General features: G+C 47.0%; 7 protein-coding genes across 7 annotated transcripts; 2 read left to right on the top strand and 5 right to left on the bottom strand.

Annotated features, from left to right (window-relative positions):
- Positions 1 to 1,100: 1,100 nt before the first annotated feature.
- JR316_0009137 (uncharacterized protein) lies at positions 1,101 to 1,994 on the bottom strand (the record flags this gene model as incomplete). The annotated part of the gene is made up of 3 exons (XM_047894845.1): positions 1,101 to 1,413; positions 1,528 to 1,907; positions 1,974 to 1,994. The coding sequence occupies 3 exons, from the start codon at positions 1,992 to 1,994 to the stop codon at positions 1,101 to 1,103; spliced, it is 714 nt and encodes a 237-aa protein (XP_047746304.1).
- Positions 1,995 to 2,208: 214 nt separating this feature from the next.
- Positions 2,209 to 4,743, bottom strand: JR316_0009136 (uncharacterized protein; the record flags this gene model as incomplete). The annotated part of the gene is made up of 10 exons (XM_047894844.1): positions 2,209 to 2,301; positions 2,353 to 2,583; positions 2,632 to 3,203; positions 3,263 to 3,334; positions 3,385 to 3,627; positions 3,683 to 3,829; positions 3,889 to 3,960; positions 4,010 to 4,219; positions 4,270 to 4,374; positions 4,437 to 4,743. 10 exons carry the CDS (start codon positions 4,741 to 4,743, stop codon positions 2,209 to 2,211), a joined length of 2,052 nt encoding a protein of 683 aa, XP_047746303.1.
- A 1,576-nt stretch (positions 4,744 to 6,319) lies between these two features.
- JR316_0009135 (Major facilitator superfamily multidrug transporter NAG4) lies at positions 6,320 to 8,453 on the bottom strand (the record flags this gene model as incomplete). The annotated part of the gene is made up of 10 exons (XM_047894843.1): positions 6,320 to 6,719; positions 6,781 to 6,896; positions 6,954 to 7,042; positions 7,097 to 7,363; positions 7,416 to 7,483; positions 7,545 to 7,610; positions 7,660 to 7,842; positions 7,894 to 7,980; positions 8,036 to 8,104; positions 8,155 to 8,453. 10 exons carry the CDS (start codon positions 8,451 to 8,453, stop codon positions 6,320 to 6,322), a joined length of 1,644 nt encoding a protein of 547 aa, XP_047746302.1.
- A 247-nt stretch (positions 8,454 to 8,700) lies between these two features.
- On the top strand, positions 8,701 to 10,085 carry JR316_0009134 (Pre-mRNA-splicing factor cwf23; the record flags this gene model as incomplete). Its single annotated transcript, XM_047894842.1, has 5 exons — positions 8,701 to 8,823; positions 8,891 to 8,912; positions 8,967 to 9,323; positions 9,398 to 9,888; positions 9,942 to 10,085. 5 exons carry the CDS (start codon positions 8,701 to 8,703, stop codon positions 10,083 to 10,085), a joined length of 1,137 nt encoding a protein of 378 aa, XP_047746301.1.
- Positions 10,086 to 10,929: 844 nt separating this feature from the next.
- On the bottom strand, positions 10,930 to 13,419 carry JR316_0009133 (Fe-S cluster-binding ribosome biosynthesis protein; the record flags this gene model as incomplete). Its single annotated transcript, XM_047894841.1, has 12 exons — positions 10,930 to 10,961; positions 11,016 to 11,143; positions 11,217 to 11,339; positions 11,403 to 11,450; positions 11,514 to 11,556; positions 11,669 to 12,172; positions 12,232 to 12,443; positions 12,496 to 12,806; positions 12,860 to 13,073; positions 13,124 to 13,211; positions 13,263 to 13,284; positions 13,336 to 13,419. 12 exons carry the CDS (start codon positions 13,417 to 13,419, stop codon positions 10,930 to 10,932), a joined length of 1,809 nt encoding a protein of 602 aa, XP_047746300.1.
- A 186-nt stretch (positions 13,420 to 13,605) lies between these two features.
- On the top strand, positions 13,606 to 14,190 carry JR316_0009132 (Peptidyl-prolyl cis-trans isomerase NIMA-interacting 4; the record flags this gene model as incomplete). The annotated part of the gene is made up of 4 exons (XM_047894840.1): positions 13,606 to 13,701; positions 13,760 to 13,855; positions 13,921 to 13,975; positions 14,030 to 14,190. The coding sequence occupies 4 exons, from the start codon at positions 13,606 to 13,608 to the stop codon at positions 14,188 to 14,190; spliced, it is 408 nt and encodes a 135-aa protein (XP_047746299.1).
- A 302-nt stretch (positions 14,191 to 14,492) lies between these two features.
- On the bottom strand, positions 14,493 to 19,169 carry JR316_0009131 (uncharacterized protein; the record flags this gene model as incomplete). The annotated part of the gene is made up of 7 exons (XM_047894839.1): positions 14,493 to 15,449; positions 15,499 to 15,569; positions 15,627 to 15,825; positions 15,881 to 17,712; positions 17,780 to 18,606; positions 18,663 to 19,090; positions 19,164 to 19,169. The coding sequence occupies 7 exons, from the start codon at positions 19,167 to 19,169 to the stop codon at positions 14,493 to 14,495; spliced, it is 4,320 nt and encodes a 1,439-aa protein (XP_047746298.1).
- Between the last annotated feature and the right edge of the window lie 215 nt (positions 19,170 to 19,384).

Genomic DNA, 19,384 nt, shown 5'->3' with positions numbered 1-19,384 from the left:
TATCAGTTCAACTCAGGAATCATAGCAATAGCATTTTATATAAAATTATAAAATTTTTTGGCTCATGGTGGCCACACTTCTTTCATAGCCATGAGTACTATATAATGAACATGGGTATAATAGTACAGTAATGGCAAAGTATGGAGACCGGGTTTCATATTAATTTTCTGAGGAAAAAAAGTAAAAAGAAGAAAATATAATGAAGATTTAAAGAAAGAGAAATGTAGTGGATGTAGAAGATAGTCATGGAAAGATGAAAAGAAGGTCCAGTAGATGTGGAAGATAGTAATGGAAAGACAAAGAGAAGGTCTAGAAGATGTGGAAGATAGTCATAAAAAGAAAAATAGAAGGTCTAGTAGATGTGGAAGATGGTAATAGTAGGAATAAAATAGGAGGCATAGTAGATGAAGAAGGTAGTGATGAAAAATAGATATGGGCGTTGTAGATCTTGTAAATGGGTATAGAAAAAAAATTAAATGTAAATGTGAATATAGTGGTGAAAGGTGTACAGGAGATAGTAATGAAATAGAATAAAAGTGTATGTGAAGATAGTAATGGGTGAAGAAGATGGGGAAGAAAAAGAAAAAGAAATAATATAAAGGAACACATACTCGGGCTAGGATATATAGGTTGTCGCAAGGTGAAGTGGAATCTGAATCGAGAAGATCCATAACCGGGAAAAGACCAGTAACCAGCGAATAGGGATTGTGACGGAGAAGGAAATCTAGAATGATGCTGCTCGTAATGATGTTGCTAATAGTCATTGCTGGTAACGATGTTGGTGATAATGGTGATGGTTGTTGGTAATAGTGTTCATGGTAGAAGGGATAGAAGAATAATGCGAGCAGTGACCTGAGAAGAAGAGCCAGAGAAGGTCAATGTAAGAGTTAAGCAGTCACTGTGGAATCAGAAACGCACCTCAACGCTTGTGACTATCATGACAAGGCGGCAAAACGACAGTGAATCATCTCGTCAGACCATTCCTCGCCCGACACAATGAGGATGCCGGGAGTTCGTCAACCCTGTACCGTTGCGAAAGTCGATGCTGCTCTACGAGTGCGGATGGGTGTGTCTTGAAGACGTCGGGAATATAAAGACGTTCAGGATGTGCCCGAGACCTCGATGTATCGATTGCATTTGCATCCACTGAAGCGACACTCGAATAGAGTATCGAGCTTCTGTTCTTGCATGCGACCGAAGCTGGAAAGAGAGACATATCGTATGTACTGCAAGGTTGGCCGGTGTGCGGGTGCCGGTGGGTTTGTGACGGTGCATTGGAGGTGTCTGAAGAGAAGCCTTAGAAGTGAGATGAGTCCTAGTCCAAATGCCATATAAATCTTCCTGTCGATGTTGCTGAGTTGTCTTGTTCCATCCGTTTCATCTCGACCGACATCCACAGGCAGCGCAGGGGAACTGTCAGAAAGGTGTTCCCCTCTGAAGGCGCTACTTCGGTAGACAAAGGGAGAGGCTATAACGAATTGTCGTTCATATGAGAGATTGGAGTATGCAAACAGGTTAGTTACTCACTAGGTTGGGCAAAGTAACGACACTCCATGACTTGGGATCTCCTCTGTGACTAATTGAATCGACACCATGATCTGTTGTTGCGTTTGATCAGCAAGATTTATACGATGAATGAAATACAGACCGAGATTATCGTGCATGGTGGACTCGTCAACAGTGAAGTAGTGGAGGCACTTTTGTGTAGCGACAGTCATTTGGATTTGAATGAGATTTGCGGGATCGTTGGTAGGACTTGTGGGGTTGACACCGTACACATCGACTTGAGAGGCTTCAATGGAAAACATCCAAATGAAATATAGAATGATGATGCTGGTGATAATGTTGCTAGTTGGTGGTAATAATGTTCGTTGTAGAAGCGATAAAAGAATAGTACGAGGAGCGTCCTGAGAAGAAGAGCCAGTGAAGATCAATACGAAAATTAAGCAGTTGCTGTGGAATTAGAAACGCACCTCAGCGCTTGTGACTATCATGACAAGACGGCAACGCGACAGCGAGTCATCTCCTCAGACAATGGAATGCCGGGAGTTTCTCAACCCCTGACCCCCTGTACTGCTGCCAAAGTCGATGATTCTCACCGTGTGCGGATAGGTGTATCTTGAAGACGTCGGGAATATAGAGACGTTCAGGACGTGCCCAAAGAACAAGGCACATACAGATACCATGACGTCTGCATCGTTTCTTCGTTCACTTGGCATTGACGTTGAAGAGGCGTTGGACGACCGTTAATTGCCTAAAAAATTGCGATGCACCACCAAGTAACAGAAGGACTGCGATTATCTATTGCCGAAATGAGATAGTTCCTAGGTGAAATATGAACTTCCCGCTCACCTTAAATATCCCAATGAAATAACCTTCAAATCGACCACAGTAGGAGTGCACCAGGAAAAGAAGCATAACAAAGCACTCCATGAACTCGACAATTACCGATAGAATAGCCAACACAGAAGATAAGCGTAGTTTCTTCCTTCGCTTGCCATTGACGTTGAAGAGGCGTTGGACGGTCGTTAATTGCCTAAAATATAGTGATGCACCACCAAGTAACAGAAGTACTGCGATTATCTATTGCCGAAATGAGATAGTTCTTTGGTCAACAATGAACCCTCTCACCTTAAAGATCCCAATGAAATAACCTTCAAATCGACCATAGAAGGAGTACACCAGGAAAAGAAGCATAACAAAGCACTCCATGAACTCGACAATTACCGATAAAATAGCCAACACAGAAGATAACACGGCCCAGAATCCTTGTCCCCATTGCTCTGACAAAGATTGACAGCCATTTGCGAGGAACTTGTTAACAGAATCCATAGTGACCTTGCTGTACCAGACCTCGATGTATCGATCGCATTTGCATCCACTGAAGCGACACTCGAATAGAGTATCGAGCTTCTGTTCTTGCATGCGACCAAAGCTGGAAAGAGAGTCATATTGTATGTACTGCAAGGTTGGCCGGGGTGCGGGTGCCAGTGGCTTTGCGACGGTGTATTGGAGGTGTCTGAAGAGTAGACTTAGAAGTGCGACGAGTCCTAGTCCAAATGCCATGTAAATCTTCCAGTCAATGTTGCTAAGCTGTCTTGATCCATCCATTTCATCTCGACCGACGTCCACAGGCAGCGCAGGGGAACTGACAGAAAGGTGTTCCCCGCTGAAGGCGCTACTTCGGTAGACAAAGGGAGAGGCTGTATAGAATTGTCGTCAATATGAGATATTGGGGTATGTAAACACGTTAAATACACACTAGGATGGGCAAAGACAACGACGCTCCATGACTTGGGATCTCCTCTGAGACTTAGGGAATCGACACCATGATCTGTTGCTACGTTAGATCAGGAAAATTAATATGATGAATGAAACACCGACCGAGGTTATCGTGCATGGTGGACTCGTCAACAGTGAAGTGGTTGAGGCACTCTTGTGTGGCGACAATCCTTTGGAATTGCATGAGATTTGCGGGATATTTGATAGGAATTGTGGCATCGACAACGTATACATCAGCGTGTGAGGCTTGAGAAACGTCCATGATGTGTGCTTCGGTAAGACTGAACAAGGTAGAGGATGCTTTGGAAATGGCAGCGGCGCAGAGTGGGGTTGCGTCGCTGGAAACTTGCGGTGGTGGTATTAGAAGTATACTAACAAGCATATGTCTTTTCCTACTCACACTGTTGGATGCCATTCATTTCGTTACTAAGGATATCTAGAAGGGGTCCGAAAATGTTTGAGTCGATACCAGGGGATATGTCAATCACGACATTGTTGGTCTGACCAAAGAAAGGTTCATTATTGCGGGTGTTGACAAATGGAGAGGCTATAAAATGTCATCGTTAATTAAAGGGGTTGGGGTATGTGAACAGGTTAGATACATACTAGGGTGCGCAAAGACAACGACGCTCCATGAGTTGGGATCTCCTCTATGACTTAGGGAATCGACACCATGATCTGTTGTTACTTTAGATAAGAAAGAAAATCTTAGAAGCGAAGCACCCACCGAGTCTATCGTACATGGTGGACTCGTCAACAGAGAAATAGTTGAGGCGTTGTAGTGTGGCTAGAACCGTTCGGAACGTGAGATACTTCGCGATATCTTTTGTAATGAATGCGGCGTCGACAACGTGTACATCAGCGAGAGAGGCTTGGGTAATATCCATGAAATGTTTGTGGATGTCAGGGGCGCCGAGTGAGATAGAGTCGTTGGTACCTTGAGACGATGTCAACAAAGCATAGACGATGACGCCCTTGCCTACTCACCTAGTTGGGTGCTATACTCTTTGTTACTAGAAATATCCAGGAGGGGTCCGAAAATAATTGAGCCGATGCCAGGGGACATATTAACCAAGGCGTTGTTGGGCTGACCTGCTAATCAACGGTAGTCAGCTACAAGAGCTCATTAACAGGGCGAGGGCGAGAAAACTTACCAGAGATGTTGACTAAAGAATTCTGCTCGCCGCCTTTGAAGCCTTTCCCATAATTGATGGTGCTCGAAGCGCTTGATTTGGGATGAACGACGACGAATCCACCAGTTGAAGCAGCTTCGGACTCTGGAGAGCGAAATCCAAAAGGCGAGTTCGGGAAAACAGCATCGCTGTAGCTCGAGAGGGCTGTCTTCACTGCCCAGCCCACCAAAATCAAAATGGCGAGACGTTTAAAAGCAGCGCTAGACAGGCGAGGGTATGTCCTGTGGACCCTAACGGGTGGTTGATGTCCCATGAAAACCGCTGCCATTGCTATATTAAACTCCGGGTCGGGAGTAGGGGACCTACTAATGTAGGGCCCCACCCCTATAGACCTTGGATACAAAGGATGCATCCAAGGTTGGCGCGATGTTATTCGTACAGAATTTTGGCGGCGAGGCGGATAGGCGTGTTGTTATTCGTAGATAATGTTGATGAGTTTGTTGAGAGTTGGCGAGATGTTATTCTTCAATGGCGTTCACGAGCTTGTTGAAAATAGGCGAGATGTTATTCGTCAATAATGTTGACGAACTTGAGCGATGAGGAGCAGGCTAGCTGTTATTCAAAAATACGAGAGAGAAGTTGGCTGTGGTAGTTGTGGTATAAGGAAGAGACGGGAAGGGGAGAGAGGTTACCTTTTATCTGTCCTTTGTATTTTGGACTATTTGGAGGATTTGCCAGCCACCTCTGGGGACTCGTGCTTGGATAACCCCCAAAAAACAGAATACCGATCGCAGGTCGATCTTTGGCTGACCGCAAACATATGCAATGTTCAACCCAAGATGGTGACATCAGTACCCCAGTGTTTTACATTCTCTAGCCAATGCATACACGAAGGCGGAGACTGAATTGACAGGCCAAGGACGAAAACATGACACCAGACCACAGAGTTTGCTTCATGTACCAACCTCCCACTGCCCATTGGTACTTTGAGCACATCAAAAACCACTGTTTCGTACACCGGCAAAAGTAAAAAAAAACGAGCACATTACTAGTAGGTATTGACCAGTCCAATGATTGAAATTTGATGAGAATTCGAGTTGGGGGAAAACGAGATTCAATTGGCCCTGGAAGCTAGTTCGTCGACATTGCTACGTGACATCAGGGATTCGCTGGAATGCTGGTGCAGATGATTCCAGGGGCAGTCATTTTCCAGCGAAGTAAGCAATACATTTCCCTTTGAGAGAGATCATTGCAAAGGAGATAATCATAAGTTCTGAGATCTTGAGACGTAGAGTTTGCAGGCTTTCGCTTCTGCCAGTCGGAACTGGTTATGGGCAAACAGATGCGAATTCCCTAAAAGGGAAGCTTGGTCGCATTGTTGTGCGCTTATTCCCACGCGGCTCCAGTTGACTAGCGACCTCTGGCCTTCTGGAGTCAGCGCTCAGCCTTCGCAATCAGTTTCCACATCCGTAGCTCGAAGAAAACGATATTATGGGTGATTCGAGCTATGAGTCGCTTTTTCAACCAAAAACTTCAATTTCCTACTTTTGCACGTTTTTTTATTATTAAGTAGGTATACTATTATAGCCTAATGATCTAGTCACTCATGAGGTATTGTACAGTGAAAAATATGCCAATGCTACTACTGGATTATCAAAACAACAAAAGAAAAGGAAAGGTAAGGGAGGAAGGAAAGGCGGTAAGAAAGATGGTCAGTTATGATCATAGACAAGCGAATTTTAAACTGAAAATCCGATGGAACGAGATATATGGGTATCACCATAACATAACAATGTTATACGGTGAAAGGTTATGAATGAAACTCAAGTTCTCTTGGTAGTCGGTGAACAGGGTTGTGGAAAAATATCACATGGAGAGAGGTAGGACAACTGGCCTTTTGATGTCTAAGCTTTGGTAATATTGCCACCACCACGTCTAAGCTGCGATGCGCGCTTACTCGTCGATCTAATCCGTTCACCATACTTATAAAAGATAAACGGAATAGGCGCGATGGCGCATGCAATCAGAGCAAGGAGCAGTCCGGCCCATTGGAAGCCCATATGGTGGAACATTTGGTTTACGAAGAGGGGTACCATGGCGCCGATCTCGGAGCGCATGAAAGTCTTTGCGGCCATGGCGGAGGCAGCGTAGTCCGAGTAAGAGTCAATGATGTAGGAGTTGGCGGAGACGTAGAGCAGAATCATTGCAAATCCGAAGACAAAGCCAGATATGCACACCGCGATCCAATGCACCCATGGGTATGCGCCAGTGAACGCGAACATGAACAGCGCAGTGGGCATGAAGCTGGAAATTTTGAATATGAATTTCAGGACATCAAATGATGTGCGATATTAGAACGACGTACAAGGCTCCGACCATCATTGGATAGAGACGTGCTTCAGGGAATGAGCCAGAGGCAGTTGCTTTGGCGTATAATTTTTCTTGAGTTGGCAAGAAGAGACCAGCAAAGAAGATTCCCAACTAATGTTATTTCATAAGAAATATAACCAAGAGAGTTGGGGTTCGATGACAACATACCATGATACTAATAAACGTGATACCGGTCATACCCTCGCTAAATCCACGAATTTCAAGGAAAGCAATAGGGAAAGCAAAGAATAGCAGGTCTGTCAACTAACGTCAACAAAGATAAGACACTGATGAATCACGTTTTGACGTACACAAAAGACTGTAGACAAATGAAAGATAACAGCTCATGAAAATAACGATAGGTTCCTGTACGAGCATCAAGAAGGGCCTGACAAGAGCAATTTGAAGCGTTTCGCTGAAAGGAAGTTTTTCGAGTTCCTCGAGGGTGCGATATCGGTCGTCATTGGTAGATTTTCTAAGCACCTCAGCTTTTCGGCGCAAAAGAACAGGGGCAAGAGACTCAGGAATAAAGAGCGTCAAGGCAAAGGAGACGCCGAGGAAGATGAACAAGACCCAATCTGTTATAACAACGTGAGTTGCTGTTCGGTGCGAGCTTAGGTAGAAACGCACAAATCCATCGCCAACCGGCATACATGCCGATCCAACCAGCAACCATAGGACCTACACAGGGGCCGATGCTGCAGAAGGAGATAGATTAGCAAAACTGTTGACATGTTGACAAATAGGTAAGTGACGTACAATAGAGTGCCAGAAAAAACGGCCATGGGGACTCCTCGTTCTTCGATGGCCCAGACATCTGCTATACTGGTTCAAAGTTAGCTGAATGTCGAAAGGCTGGTGAATGTTAAGTTACCTTCCACCGACATTGCACATAGGTGCAGAAGCAGCCAAACCGGCGATCATGCGCGCGACGACCAGAGTGGCCGCATTCTTTGCCAGGGCACTTGGCAAGGTGAAGATAAAGTAGAGAAACATGCTGACGCAGTATATGGGTCGACGACCGACAACTTCTGATAGAGGTGCCATGAACAGAGGACTAAAATGTAGCATAAATAAAAAGCGAGGTTTGATATTGAAAATACCGTACCCAATTCCAAAGCCCATAACAAAACAAGTGACAGTAAGATTCGTAATTTCTTGTTGTATGCCTAATGTCTTCGTTGGTCCTGTCATGCTAGTTACCAATGTTGAGATAACGATCAAGATCTAAGGTCTATGGTAGGACTTACTCTCCCGTTACGATCGAACTACCAATTGCAACCGCCAGACATAGGATCGACGTGGTAAGAGTAATGTACCTTCAGGAGGGTATCAGGGTCTAAACAGAATTAAATGTGAAAGCACGAACCATTTTTTGAGTTTACTCCATTCTCTTGGATCTTCTCCCTTTCCCTTTTCGAACTTGACTATTTTATAACCTTCCTTGAGATGAATCTCTTCAAGGTCATGGAGTGTGCTGGGACGGTGTAAAGGAGTGCCATCGGAAGCAACAACAGTAACTTCATCAGGATGTTTGAGAGATAGCTTTCGACCTAGCTGGGTAGACTCCAGATTCTCTATTTCTAGAGTCCTGAATTCCTCCTCATGCTCTCCCGAAAGAACGGGATGCCGATAAGAAAATTGCGCTTCAATGGGTTCAGACGGCATTTCGCAGAAAGGGAAAAGTAAAAGAAACAACGGGAACGTACTGAAAAATTTGAGGACTTATATATGTGCAGCGGACGGCTGCCGACATTGTGGGACGTACGATGCGAGCGGTCAATGTTCTGTCAGTGCGCATCATGTAAATGGCAAGCGCTTCAACAACTCTCGGCAATCCTCGGCAGGCGCCCGTCATTGCATCACATGTTTGGCAATTCCACCAAGATCTCACACGTTTCACCCACCAGCGACCATGAGCTCAGCCGTTGACGAGGAAGTCAATCCCTATGAGCTCCTCGATGTCAAGACAGAGGCTACAGAGCAGGAGATACGGACGGCGTACAGGCAGCGTTCGCTGAAAGTCCATCCAGATAGGGTGCGTATAAGAATACGATCATATTTACACATGGCATATCTATTGACATTTTGCGGCTCATCTCTAGAATCCAAACAACCCTGATGCCGGTGAGCCCCAGATACGAGTCACAATGTATTTTTTTGTGAACTGAGAACCCGTAGCTCGGAAGTTCCATGAACTAAATCAGGCTTACGAGCTTCTGCTCGATCCCCTACGGCGCTTAGCCCTCGATGCAAAATTACGCGTCAAACTCGCTCGTAAGGAACGTTTCAAGGCATATGACAACAAGCGGAAGAATTTGGTTGAAGAGCTTGAAGAGAGAGAGCGTGCTTTCAAGAAGTCGCGTATGGACAAGCAGAAGGAGGAGGTGGAGACATGGCACGAAACAGAGAGGATCAAGGAGGAAGGCAAGCGCCTTCGAGAACAGAAAGAGCAGGAGTTGCGAAATAGAATGCAACCTCCGAGTTTCAACGAGTCCGTGAAATCGGATGATGAGGAGGAAGCGCCACCTGCTATGGGTATGTTATTTTCCACTTCGGCTTTCTTACTCTCGGTTGTATTCTGACCCGCCGACTACTATTGCACCCTCCAGACTCTCTGGATACCACAATCCGACTCAAATACCCCCTCAAGACGCATCCTACTCTCACCACCCCATCAGCCATCGCTACCTTACTCTCCCGCTTCGGCGCGACTGACGAAACCTCCATTGTCCTGTCTCTCAAAAGCAAGGTGCCCGAGAAACCACCAAAGTTCGGCACCGCCCTCGTGCCGTTCAAACAGATTGGCGATGCATTCGCGGCGGTTTGCGCGAGTGGGCGGAAGGAGATGGGCATGGATGGCGTCAAGATCACCTGGGTAAACGACAAGGAGCCCGAAATCCTCGGATGGCTGCGCAGGACGGGAAAACTGGGCAGCGGTGTCGGCGCGTCGGGAGGCGCGAGTCAAGGGTCATCCACTACCAACACCCCGCCCTCGAACGTGGCAACGCCAGACAGGGATAATGGCGTCAAGGCGGGCTTACCTCAGCATCAGACGCATCATGCTAGTGCATCGCCATTCTCATCTTTCCCTTCTTCGTTTGTAAGTTTTTTTTTCAAGAACCTCGTTTTCATGTTATTTAACCACTCATCCAGCCCGAAACTTTCCCTTCGCCAGAACTTAAGCCTGTCTCTGCCGCTCCTGGTATTGATTACGAGTCTCTAACTCTAATGCGTATGAGACAAGCAGAGCGGGAAAGACTGGAACGCGAGATCCTGGAACAAGAGGCTAACGAATAAGCAGCTACTCGCATATTTCCCGGATACGTATATCAACTTCATGAGAAGGTTGAAAAGGTATGTATTTTGATTTTATATATGTACAAAGAAGTAATCAGTACTTTTTTTGTTCTATATTAGAGCTAGTCTCCCCTTCGTCTCCGAATACAGTTTTCGGAAGGTAGCCCATTCGTCATTGAGTATACATGACTGAATTTCGAGAATCTGTCTATTAAGCGCCTGTGAAGTATTGAGTGTCAGTGCCGATACTGGACCACTGCATTCAGACCAGGACGCCGTGTCAAATCACCCTTTCCTCGTACTATACCTACTGTACAAATTCCCCCTTTATGGATCGACCATCATATCAATGACCTGGCCAGTCAGGTAGTCGAAAATTCTCCGAGAGACGAAAAGGATTTCCGCTCATGTCTAGCACGCGAGCAGGCTAGAAAGATCTCACAGAGAGTAAATATTTTAATACATCAGAGCGATTGTGCGCCTTATAAAAATATCTTGTCCTTCACTTCCTCCCACCTCTATTTGTGCATATCTTGCTTTACCCCACACCGCCCGCCCATGAGATCGCCACGCTTATGCCCCACGCCGATGCATGCACAAACAAAAGCGCTCAATCAATCCCGACATCAGTCCACTTTATTTTCTGTGTTGAAGAAAACGACCGCTCCGCTCCGCCCCCTCCCCCAACTTAAATGACAAAAAAGAAACAGAATACAGCACAGGGCAGAGAAACGAAAGCGGCGACCCCTCCACACCTGTCATCCCGACCTGACTCGACAACTTGACTGACGCGGATTCGGCGTGGATCCCATTTTTGTAGAGCTCCATGAAAAAGAGAGCTCATTTATTCCTCGAGGAAGAAATAGTTGCCAGCGGCTAAGAAATGTACATCAGAGAGCAAAGCAAGAAGGTAATGAGATGAGCGCTTACCTTTCTGCTCGCGATCCTTGACACTGTCCCGCTTGTTAACACGCGGGCGGAAGTTGGTGGGATCGCGACGGAAGGTGATTTCGAGCGAAGCAAGGAAGCGGTTCATACCCGACAACAGCGATTGGGGACTGCATAAATTTAGTTTTACAGTTAGCGCCCATATTTTATGCAGAGCAGAATGCTCAAAAAAAAGAAACATACGGTGTGGCAGTGGCAGCGCGCGCAGGCTGACCCTCGAAGACAATGACACGATCGGCGAGGTAGGTGGCCATGATGAAATCGTGCTCAATGACAAAGGCAGTCTTCTTCGCGTGCAGAATGAATCTGTGCTCAGATAGACGAGGCTCAGTTACAACCATAAATAAACTGAGAACGGGTATCACTGACCGTTTGATAACCTTGCTAGCAATGATACGCTGTTCGGAATCAAGGAAACTGGGTAAAAAGATATTAAAATCACAGTGAAACGAGCCTTTAGAGGACACGTAGACAACTCACGAGCTAGGTTCGTCCAAAAGATAGACCGAGACGTTGGGTTTGCCTATTTAAATCATAGTCAGCATGAGCGCTGTCAAGATACTCAAGCGACGGCATGGGCGACGCCGCGAAGGGCGAACACCATGACGTCACTTCAAGAAAAATTATCAACGCACCGAGAGCAAGAACGATAGCGACCCTTTGCAACTCTCCTCCGGAAAGTGTCTTGACCTCCTGATCCATGATGTTCTCCAAATTCATGGGCTTAAGAACGTCCGTTTGGAACTGGGGGTGCATGAAAGCATTTTTGATCTGCTTGAGCAGTAGCATGCGGACGGTGCCGGGGAACTTGGGGGAGATTGTCTGAGGCTTTAAACTGACAGCTAGCGATTGTTTATCGGTTTCCTCATCGGGGGTGTCACCGGCAAGCAGGCGGACAAAAGTCGTCTTTCCCGTTCCGTTCTCTCCCAACATGACAATAATCTCAGAGTCGGTGAAAGAGCCGGCCTCGACGGTCAGCTTGAAATTTCCGAGGGTCTTGGTCATGGAAGGGTAAGAATAATGGCGGGTCTTGTCGACAACAAGTTCTTCAGCGTTCTCGACCATTTTAAAGGACAAAGATTCTTCACGGAAACGCAAGTTCTCCGTGGGGATAAAACCGTCCAAGAAGATGTTGATACCTAAATGACTATATGAGTATAACATCGACAAATTCAAAGTATATAAAATTAATACTGACCTTCTCGAACAGAGGAAGGCATCGTGACGACGCCATACATGGAGGGCTTGCCGTACAAGCAGCAAATGAAATCGGACAGGTAGTCAAGCACGGACAAATCGTGCTCTACAGCTACAACATAGCAATCGGGGGTCAACAGAGATCGAATGACTTCGGCAGCCTTGAGTCGCTGCTTGATATCCAGGTAACTGGAAGGTTCGTCGAACATATAACTGTAATTTATCCTTAGAAAACATATTATTTTTAACATGTTGAAGTACATACACGTCAGCCTTTTGGATGCATGACATGGCGATAGCAAATCGCTGGAGCTCTCCTCCAGAAAGATGAGCGATGTCACGATCTAAAACGTGATTCAATTCAAGTTCGTCGCACATCTCCTGTTTGTTGTCCCGCTCCAGCTTTGAGTCGAGCATTTGCGAAACGGTTAGGCTACCCTTGATGGCTTTGGGAATATGATCGACGTATTGAGGCTTAATCAGGGCCTTGAGATTGTCCTCGAGAACCTTGGTGAAGTAGTTCTGGAGTTCGGATCCTCGGAAGTATTTGAGGATCTCTTGCCAGTCGGGAGGGTCCTATGGATGATGGATCTATTGAATACTATCTGAATGTGGCAGGCAAGACTTACATCGTATCTGCCAAGATTTGGCTTCAACTTTCCAGCAAGGATTTTCAGTGCTGTACTCTTTCCGATACCGTTCGTCCCGACCAACCCTAATACCTGTCCCGGTCGTGGTGTAGGAAGACGATGGAGTTTGAAGGAGTTGGCAGTATACCGATGTGTCACCTCTGACTCTAGATTTGTGGGCAGGTTGATAATTGCGATGGCTTCAAATGGACATCTGCACGAATTAGTTAGATGTTTCAACAAGAAAAGTGGAAGAAATCTCACTTCTTCACGCAAATACCACAACCAATACAGAGGAATTCAGAGATGAAGGAGATCTTATCGGTTGACTTGACTTCAATGCAAAGTTTGCCTAAAATATGATTTAGTTTGAATCCAGTTCTTCATGGAAATACTTTCTTACCCATTTTAACAACGGGGCATGACTACGACAATACCAGTTAGTTGCATCTCCAGTGATGAAGCAGGATACATACTTTCTTGCACTCTAATGCACATCGCTTGGGTTTGCACCGGTTAGAATCGACGATGGCGATACGAGTGATCTTGTCTGACGACATATCGTGCTGTAGACGCCGAAAAGAATGCAAAGGGATCTGTACAAGAAGTGTGATAACAGCGTCAAGAGTTAACGTCAAAAAATTGAGTTTCACACATGCACTTAATCGGCACAGCCACATCGTCAATGTACATAATCGGTCCCACTTCATTGGTTAACCTTGACTCACTTGCCTTGACTCAGAACTATGGCGAAGAAAGGTGCTGCATCTGCCGACAAGAAGCCTGTAGACAAGGCAGACGGCAAAAAAGGAAAGGGTAAAGCAGCCGATGACGGAGACAAGGTATCGTGTTTATTCACGTCTCAAACCCTCAATTTGCTTAAACAGTTCGACTACTAAGGGAAAGGGTGCATTGAAGGCAGCCACCGCCGTGAACGTGCGGCATATCCTTTGCGAGAAGCATTCTAAGGCAATGGAGGCTCTGCAAAAGATCCAAGTGCATATATCTAGTGTATCCTGAATAGGTGGACCACTGTCTGACTGTCTGGCGCCTCGTCATAGGAAGGCCAGTCATTCAACAAAGTTGCGCAGGAATATTCGGAGGACAAGGCCAAAGGTACACATGACTTATTCAATAAGCCTTACTTTACTCCTAATTGTCTTGATACAGCTGGAGGAAGCTTGGGATGGATGGTAAGAGGTAGTATGGTTGGGGCTTTCCAAGATGCTGCATTCGCTCTCACACCATCCACTGTCGACAAACCCATCATCTCGTCCCTGGTTAAAACGAACTTCGGCTACCATATCATCATGGTTGAAGGTCGTCGCTGACTGTCAGGAAATCATTCCGCGAGCACATCAATACCCAGGTTCTTTCTAACTCTGGCCTTCAACTCAAATTGTGTTGTATCTAATGTGTCAATGTATCAAGTGGTCCTAACCAGAATCTGCCTACACCATCCCAATAATTCCATAAAGAAACTATATCGTCTAACACCCTGAAGAGTGAAAATATATTCGGCCCCACTAATGTATGTAAACCATGAAGCAAAACGATGAAAAACAAACAATGCAATAAAGTAAATAAAAAGATGCGAAAACAACAGTCAAAAGAGAGAGGAATCAAAAGAAACTCATCCTGATGATGTCCATCCTGTACCAGGATAATAATACGCAGTCCTGCCTCCAGGGGCAGGCGGTTGTCCGGGTGGCGTTGTCATTGGGTACCCGTGGGGCGGCCTCGATCCCGACGCAGGAGGTCCGCTCATCGCCGGATACATTGCATACGGATGTTCCCTCCTCCCACTCGCATCCGCAGCGCCTGACGCCCGAGGGTCCAAATAATATGGCTGCGTCGTCCAATACCCACTCGTATGAGTCGGCTGCGGATAGGTCAGATACGGCGCACGATGCGCTGGATCGCTTTGATGCGCGGGATATGACTGCATAGGCTGTACTGGTAACGGCTTTGGCGGGCTCATACCAGTCGGTGAATGTATAATAGACGGTGGGGCTGGTCCAACAGACGTCGTTGCCGGATATCCTGGTCTACTGGTGGTAACCGTAGTAGATGCCGAAGATGTCGATGCTGGGTAGGTCGTTGTATATGGCGACCGTGAAAGAGTAGGCGAAGAAGTGCTAGAGGTGCCTCGGAAGGTACTGTCCGGAGGCCTACTGGATATATACACACCTCGGTGGTCTGTTGGGTATGGATATGTAGTTGCAGTTGGCCCAGGATAGGCAGTACGGTGGGCATCCGAATACGGATGCGCCGAAGACATAGCAGGGTACGCACTCCTAGGAGGCGAACCCGGACGCGCAGGATCTCGCGCATAGCTAGAAGAGCTGCTTCGGTTAGGATCACCCGACAAAGATGACATTGGAGGTGTGGCCGACAACAGAACGCTAGATGAAACCGGCTTCATCGTCGTAACATGATGAATGACACCCGAACCGGGATAATGGGGAAGTTCTTTCCACACTTCATGATGTTCGGGTGTGGGTGATCGTTTGGGCGCTCTAGCAGCGACCTTTTGAAGGTCTAATGCTACTGCATTGATCTTGTAATAGTTGCTGACTTGAATCGTCGTCTGCGAATATTTTAGCTTTTCAGGATAACGAACGCACGGACCAACAAACCTTATTCGGCATTGAAGCTGCGATGCGCTTGAAATCATCACCATATTGTGCCAAGAGAGAGAGGAATTGATCTACATAATGTGATGTCACGACAGGAACTCGTTGAACAAATGGAAGAATAAACGAACTTTTATCTTCCTCCGACCACTGGTTCGGAGCTGCAACTTTATCTTTTTTACGGAAAGAATCGCCCTCAGTCCCCGTTGGAGGCAGCTCCTTATCCACGTCGAGGGTAGGTGAAGATAGATCATCAGATACAGTGGCTGCAGACTTGATCTTCCTGGTACGTTTAACACGTTTGGTCGGACGTGAATCCGCTTCGCGTTCCTACAGAAATTAGACATAATTAGGGAGATATAATGAGATGACTTCCCAAACTTACAACAGGCAGTGGTGGCGGTGGTGGTGGATGGAAATGTCGCGAAGGCTGAATAATGGGTTCTGTAACAATTGGAGGAGGTGGAGGAGGTTCCGGGACAGGCACCGCGATAGGCTTTGGGGACGCAGCAGGTGGTGGTGGTGATGGTGGCGGAGGAGTTGCAGGTTTTGGGGGTGGTGCAGCAGGAGGTGTCGCGGGTTTCGGTGGCGATTCCTGAACAGGTGTCACAGATCGAGGTGTGGGCGCGGCGGTTGACGCAGGTGTTGGAACCGGTATGGTCGATACATTAGAGGCAATTGCCGATGTGGGCGCGCTAGCGCTCGTACTCGATGCAGCATTCGCGCCCCTTCGTCTTCTGGTCCTGGATTCTGGTTCAGGGGTCGGTGTACTCGTAGGCGTATCCTCGAATTGAACGGCACTCCGTCGAGTCGATTTTCTTCCTTCGGTGGGCTGGACGGCAGGCCTCCTTCCTCTCGGAGCACGTGTAGAAACGGAAGGCGTCGCAGCCGCGACTGCAGCCGCCACATTTCCACGGTTGACCTCCATGTCGTGCTTTGCAATATCCACCAAAAGTCCATTTCCCTTTTTCCTGCCCATCCCTCTTCGCTTTCTCTTGTTCGGCGCGAACAACGAAACGACCTTGCGAAAGTCGATCTTTTGCTTCTTGTGAAGGTAATAAAAATCAACACATTGCGCGGCGGTCTTGTTGGGGATGTAGTCGGCGATAATCCCAAACTGCTTGGGATGCGCCGCAAACTTGTCCAAGAAAATCTGCTTTTCTTCATCTGTCCAGTCGTGGATCCCAGTATGAGGCGCATAGTACTCGCTTGGGTTCTCTACCAAGTGCGATGAGTCGTCGAAAAGATAGTCTACTTTACCCTGAGTGACCGAAATCATATCCGGTATTGTCGCCACGTTCCGCATCGACAGATGGGTTGGGTCAGTTGCCTCATCCACACCCAGACTAGCAATGATCTGCTCCATCTCAAAATCAGAACGCACAGCATCAGCTGTGGACCGACGCGTCGTCCGCCCGCCGTGCTGACTCTCATGCTCTGACGCCAATGTCTTCTGTTGCTCATTCAACGCATGACAGTGGGCGAGCCAGCTTTCCTGCAGTTCAACGTACTTGGATTTCAAACGCGTGATCTTGTCCTCAACTACAGAATTCCTCTGCTGCAAGTATTGTACCAGACGCGGCCTTGTGAGAACAAAGGACTTTAATTGATCTTGACGCATTTGTCCATTGTTCGCCCATTCAAGCAGTGATTCAGGAGTAGCTACAGGATGCGCTTCCGGAGGGTTCGCAATCGCCAGATTGGCAGCGAGCACAGGCGCAACTCGTTCTTCTCTCGTCTGGTGGTCAAGGAGCAAACGTGTCATGACCACAATACGGAACGCCTCCTCCTTGGATTTAGCTTCAGTGATTGGGGGAATTTCATCAGGCCTTGGAATTATTTTTTGAATCACTGGAGAATGAGGCCCTTCGATAGCTGCAGGCTCTGAGAGAATCGGGGAATGTATCGGCGATGGAATATGGATGTCTGCAGGGCTGATGAGAGGACTCAAAACTGGACTATGTATGTATGAAGGTTCAGGTTGCTCGATGTCCGGAAAGTCGGTTGTAGGGGAATGAAGCGCTTCTGGAATGACAGGACTAAGAGGGACGGAAACAGCGGGTGGTGTTTTCTCGACGGCATGAGGAGGTGATGGTGAGGCGATGTGAGAAGGAGCAGTAACACCATTTGTCACAGGCTTTGGATGATTTGCAGGGGTGACAGCATCCTTCTCGACGATCCTCGCCGTGATCGTAGTCGGTTCCTGCCTAGGTGAATCTGCGATTAGAAAAACAAATGTCATTTTAGCTCAACGCACAGCACAACATTAAACATGGCGCCCTACGTGTAATACTCAAACTGGGTTTGATCGTAGTAACGTCATTTGATTGCGGTATTGTAGGCACACTCGCTGTAGATTTCTGTACAGTAGGAGACACAAGCCTTGGTACCGGCTTTGCTTCGGCGGTAGGAGGTACCCGAGATGGCTCAGAAATAGCATTCTGAGGGCCCTTCGGATCAGGTTTCGCTTCGGCTTGTATGCCTAAGATTTTCTCACCCACAAAAGGCGGTCTGTTTTTCGAAGTTTCTGATCCAAATGACGTCTGAGCAGCAATGATCGGGGGAGTAACAACAGGAGCTGGCGAACTTCTGTGATCTGAAACCTGCGTAGAAGCAATTGAAGAGCGTGAAGGGGCTCTTGTCGGAACTTCACCTCTCACAGGTGGTTGAAGATGTGGAGTCCAAGGCTCGGTATCTACTTCCAGAGGAATGCTATTGGGGTTCGAATGAGGAGGGGGAGTTGGGGAAATAACAGTTCGCGGAGAAGGTGAGGTCCTTCGAGATACAGCACGACTTGAAAAGGGCGAGTCATAACGGTCAGAAGATCGAGCATGCACAGAACCAGAGTCCCTTCGATTATGGCTTCCCACAGGACTTATAGGCTCTCGACGGAAAGGAGGAGTCCAGCCATCGTACTTTTCATATGTTGGGCGGTAAGAATCATAATCAGAACGCCCAGGAGGAAAGGTCTCTCGCTTATTAGGAACAGGCCTATATCGGTCACCACCAGAGATAAATGGAGCGGACCTGTCGTTTCTCATAGACCTTTCAGGAGAAACATCCATACTATTCCTATTTCGACGGTCAAAATACCGATCAGATGGTGGCGAACTAGATACTTGGTTCAAAAGAGAAGACCTTGGAACCTAAGATTTGAAACCACTCACGGGTGACTTCGCGAAGAACGCTCGTTGTGAGATTGCTTCCAAGAATCAGAGGGTTCAAAGAGTCTAGTGGACTCATCTCTAAGTGGCCTTCCTGTGATATTGGTAGGAGATGCCGGAATAATTTTTCGTTCGGGCCACATATTATGCGCCTCCGGCACAGAGCGCCATCCGGATCCGCGGTCCCAGGGTTCAGGCTCAGATATTCGAGACGAGTTTGCGTGGCCATATGCATCAGGACTTGGAGAGCGACTGTAATAATTTGCAGAAGAATAATCCCCAGGACGATAACTATTTGGCCTATAGACGTTTGACATGGAATCGCGGAAGGGGACATCGGATCGCGTAGGCACGTAACTATCGTATGGCCTACGAGCCAAGCCTATAGGTGGAGAAGGAGTTCTTCTGCGCGGAGGGGGGATTGGCAACCTCTGAATCGAGTCGAATGATGGAGATATTTAGGAATGCTAGGGCCGTCGTGTCAAAATGGATGTTATAACTCACTTGCATAGGTCCTGATGGTCTTCGTGGTTCGTAGCGAGAGAAACCAGATGCATTGTGTGGCACATCATAACCTCCGGAAGACATCAGAAACAAACCAAACTTTCAAGATTTCCCTGAAATGCAGATTCGCCAGTTGGACAAGCACAGTGACCAAATCTTGAAGGAAATTGAAATATGGATTGAAAGAAAGAGGAAACAGTAGGCTCTGGATTTTCACACAA

The sequence above is a fragment of the Psilocybe cubensis genome, chromosome 8 (genome assembly GCF_017499595.1).
Source record: "Psilocybe cubensis strain MGC-MH-2018 chromosome 8, whole genome shotgun sequence".
Classification (NCBI taxonomy): domain Eukaryota; kingdom Fungi; phylum Basidiomycota; class Agaricomycetes; order Agaricales; family Agrocybaceae; genus Psilocybe; species Psilocybe cubensis.
This window is presented reverse-complemented; position numbering and strand designations above follow the sequence as displayed.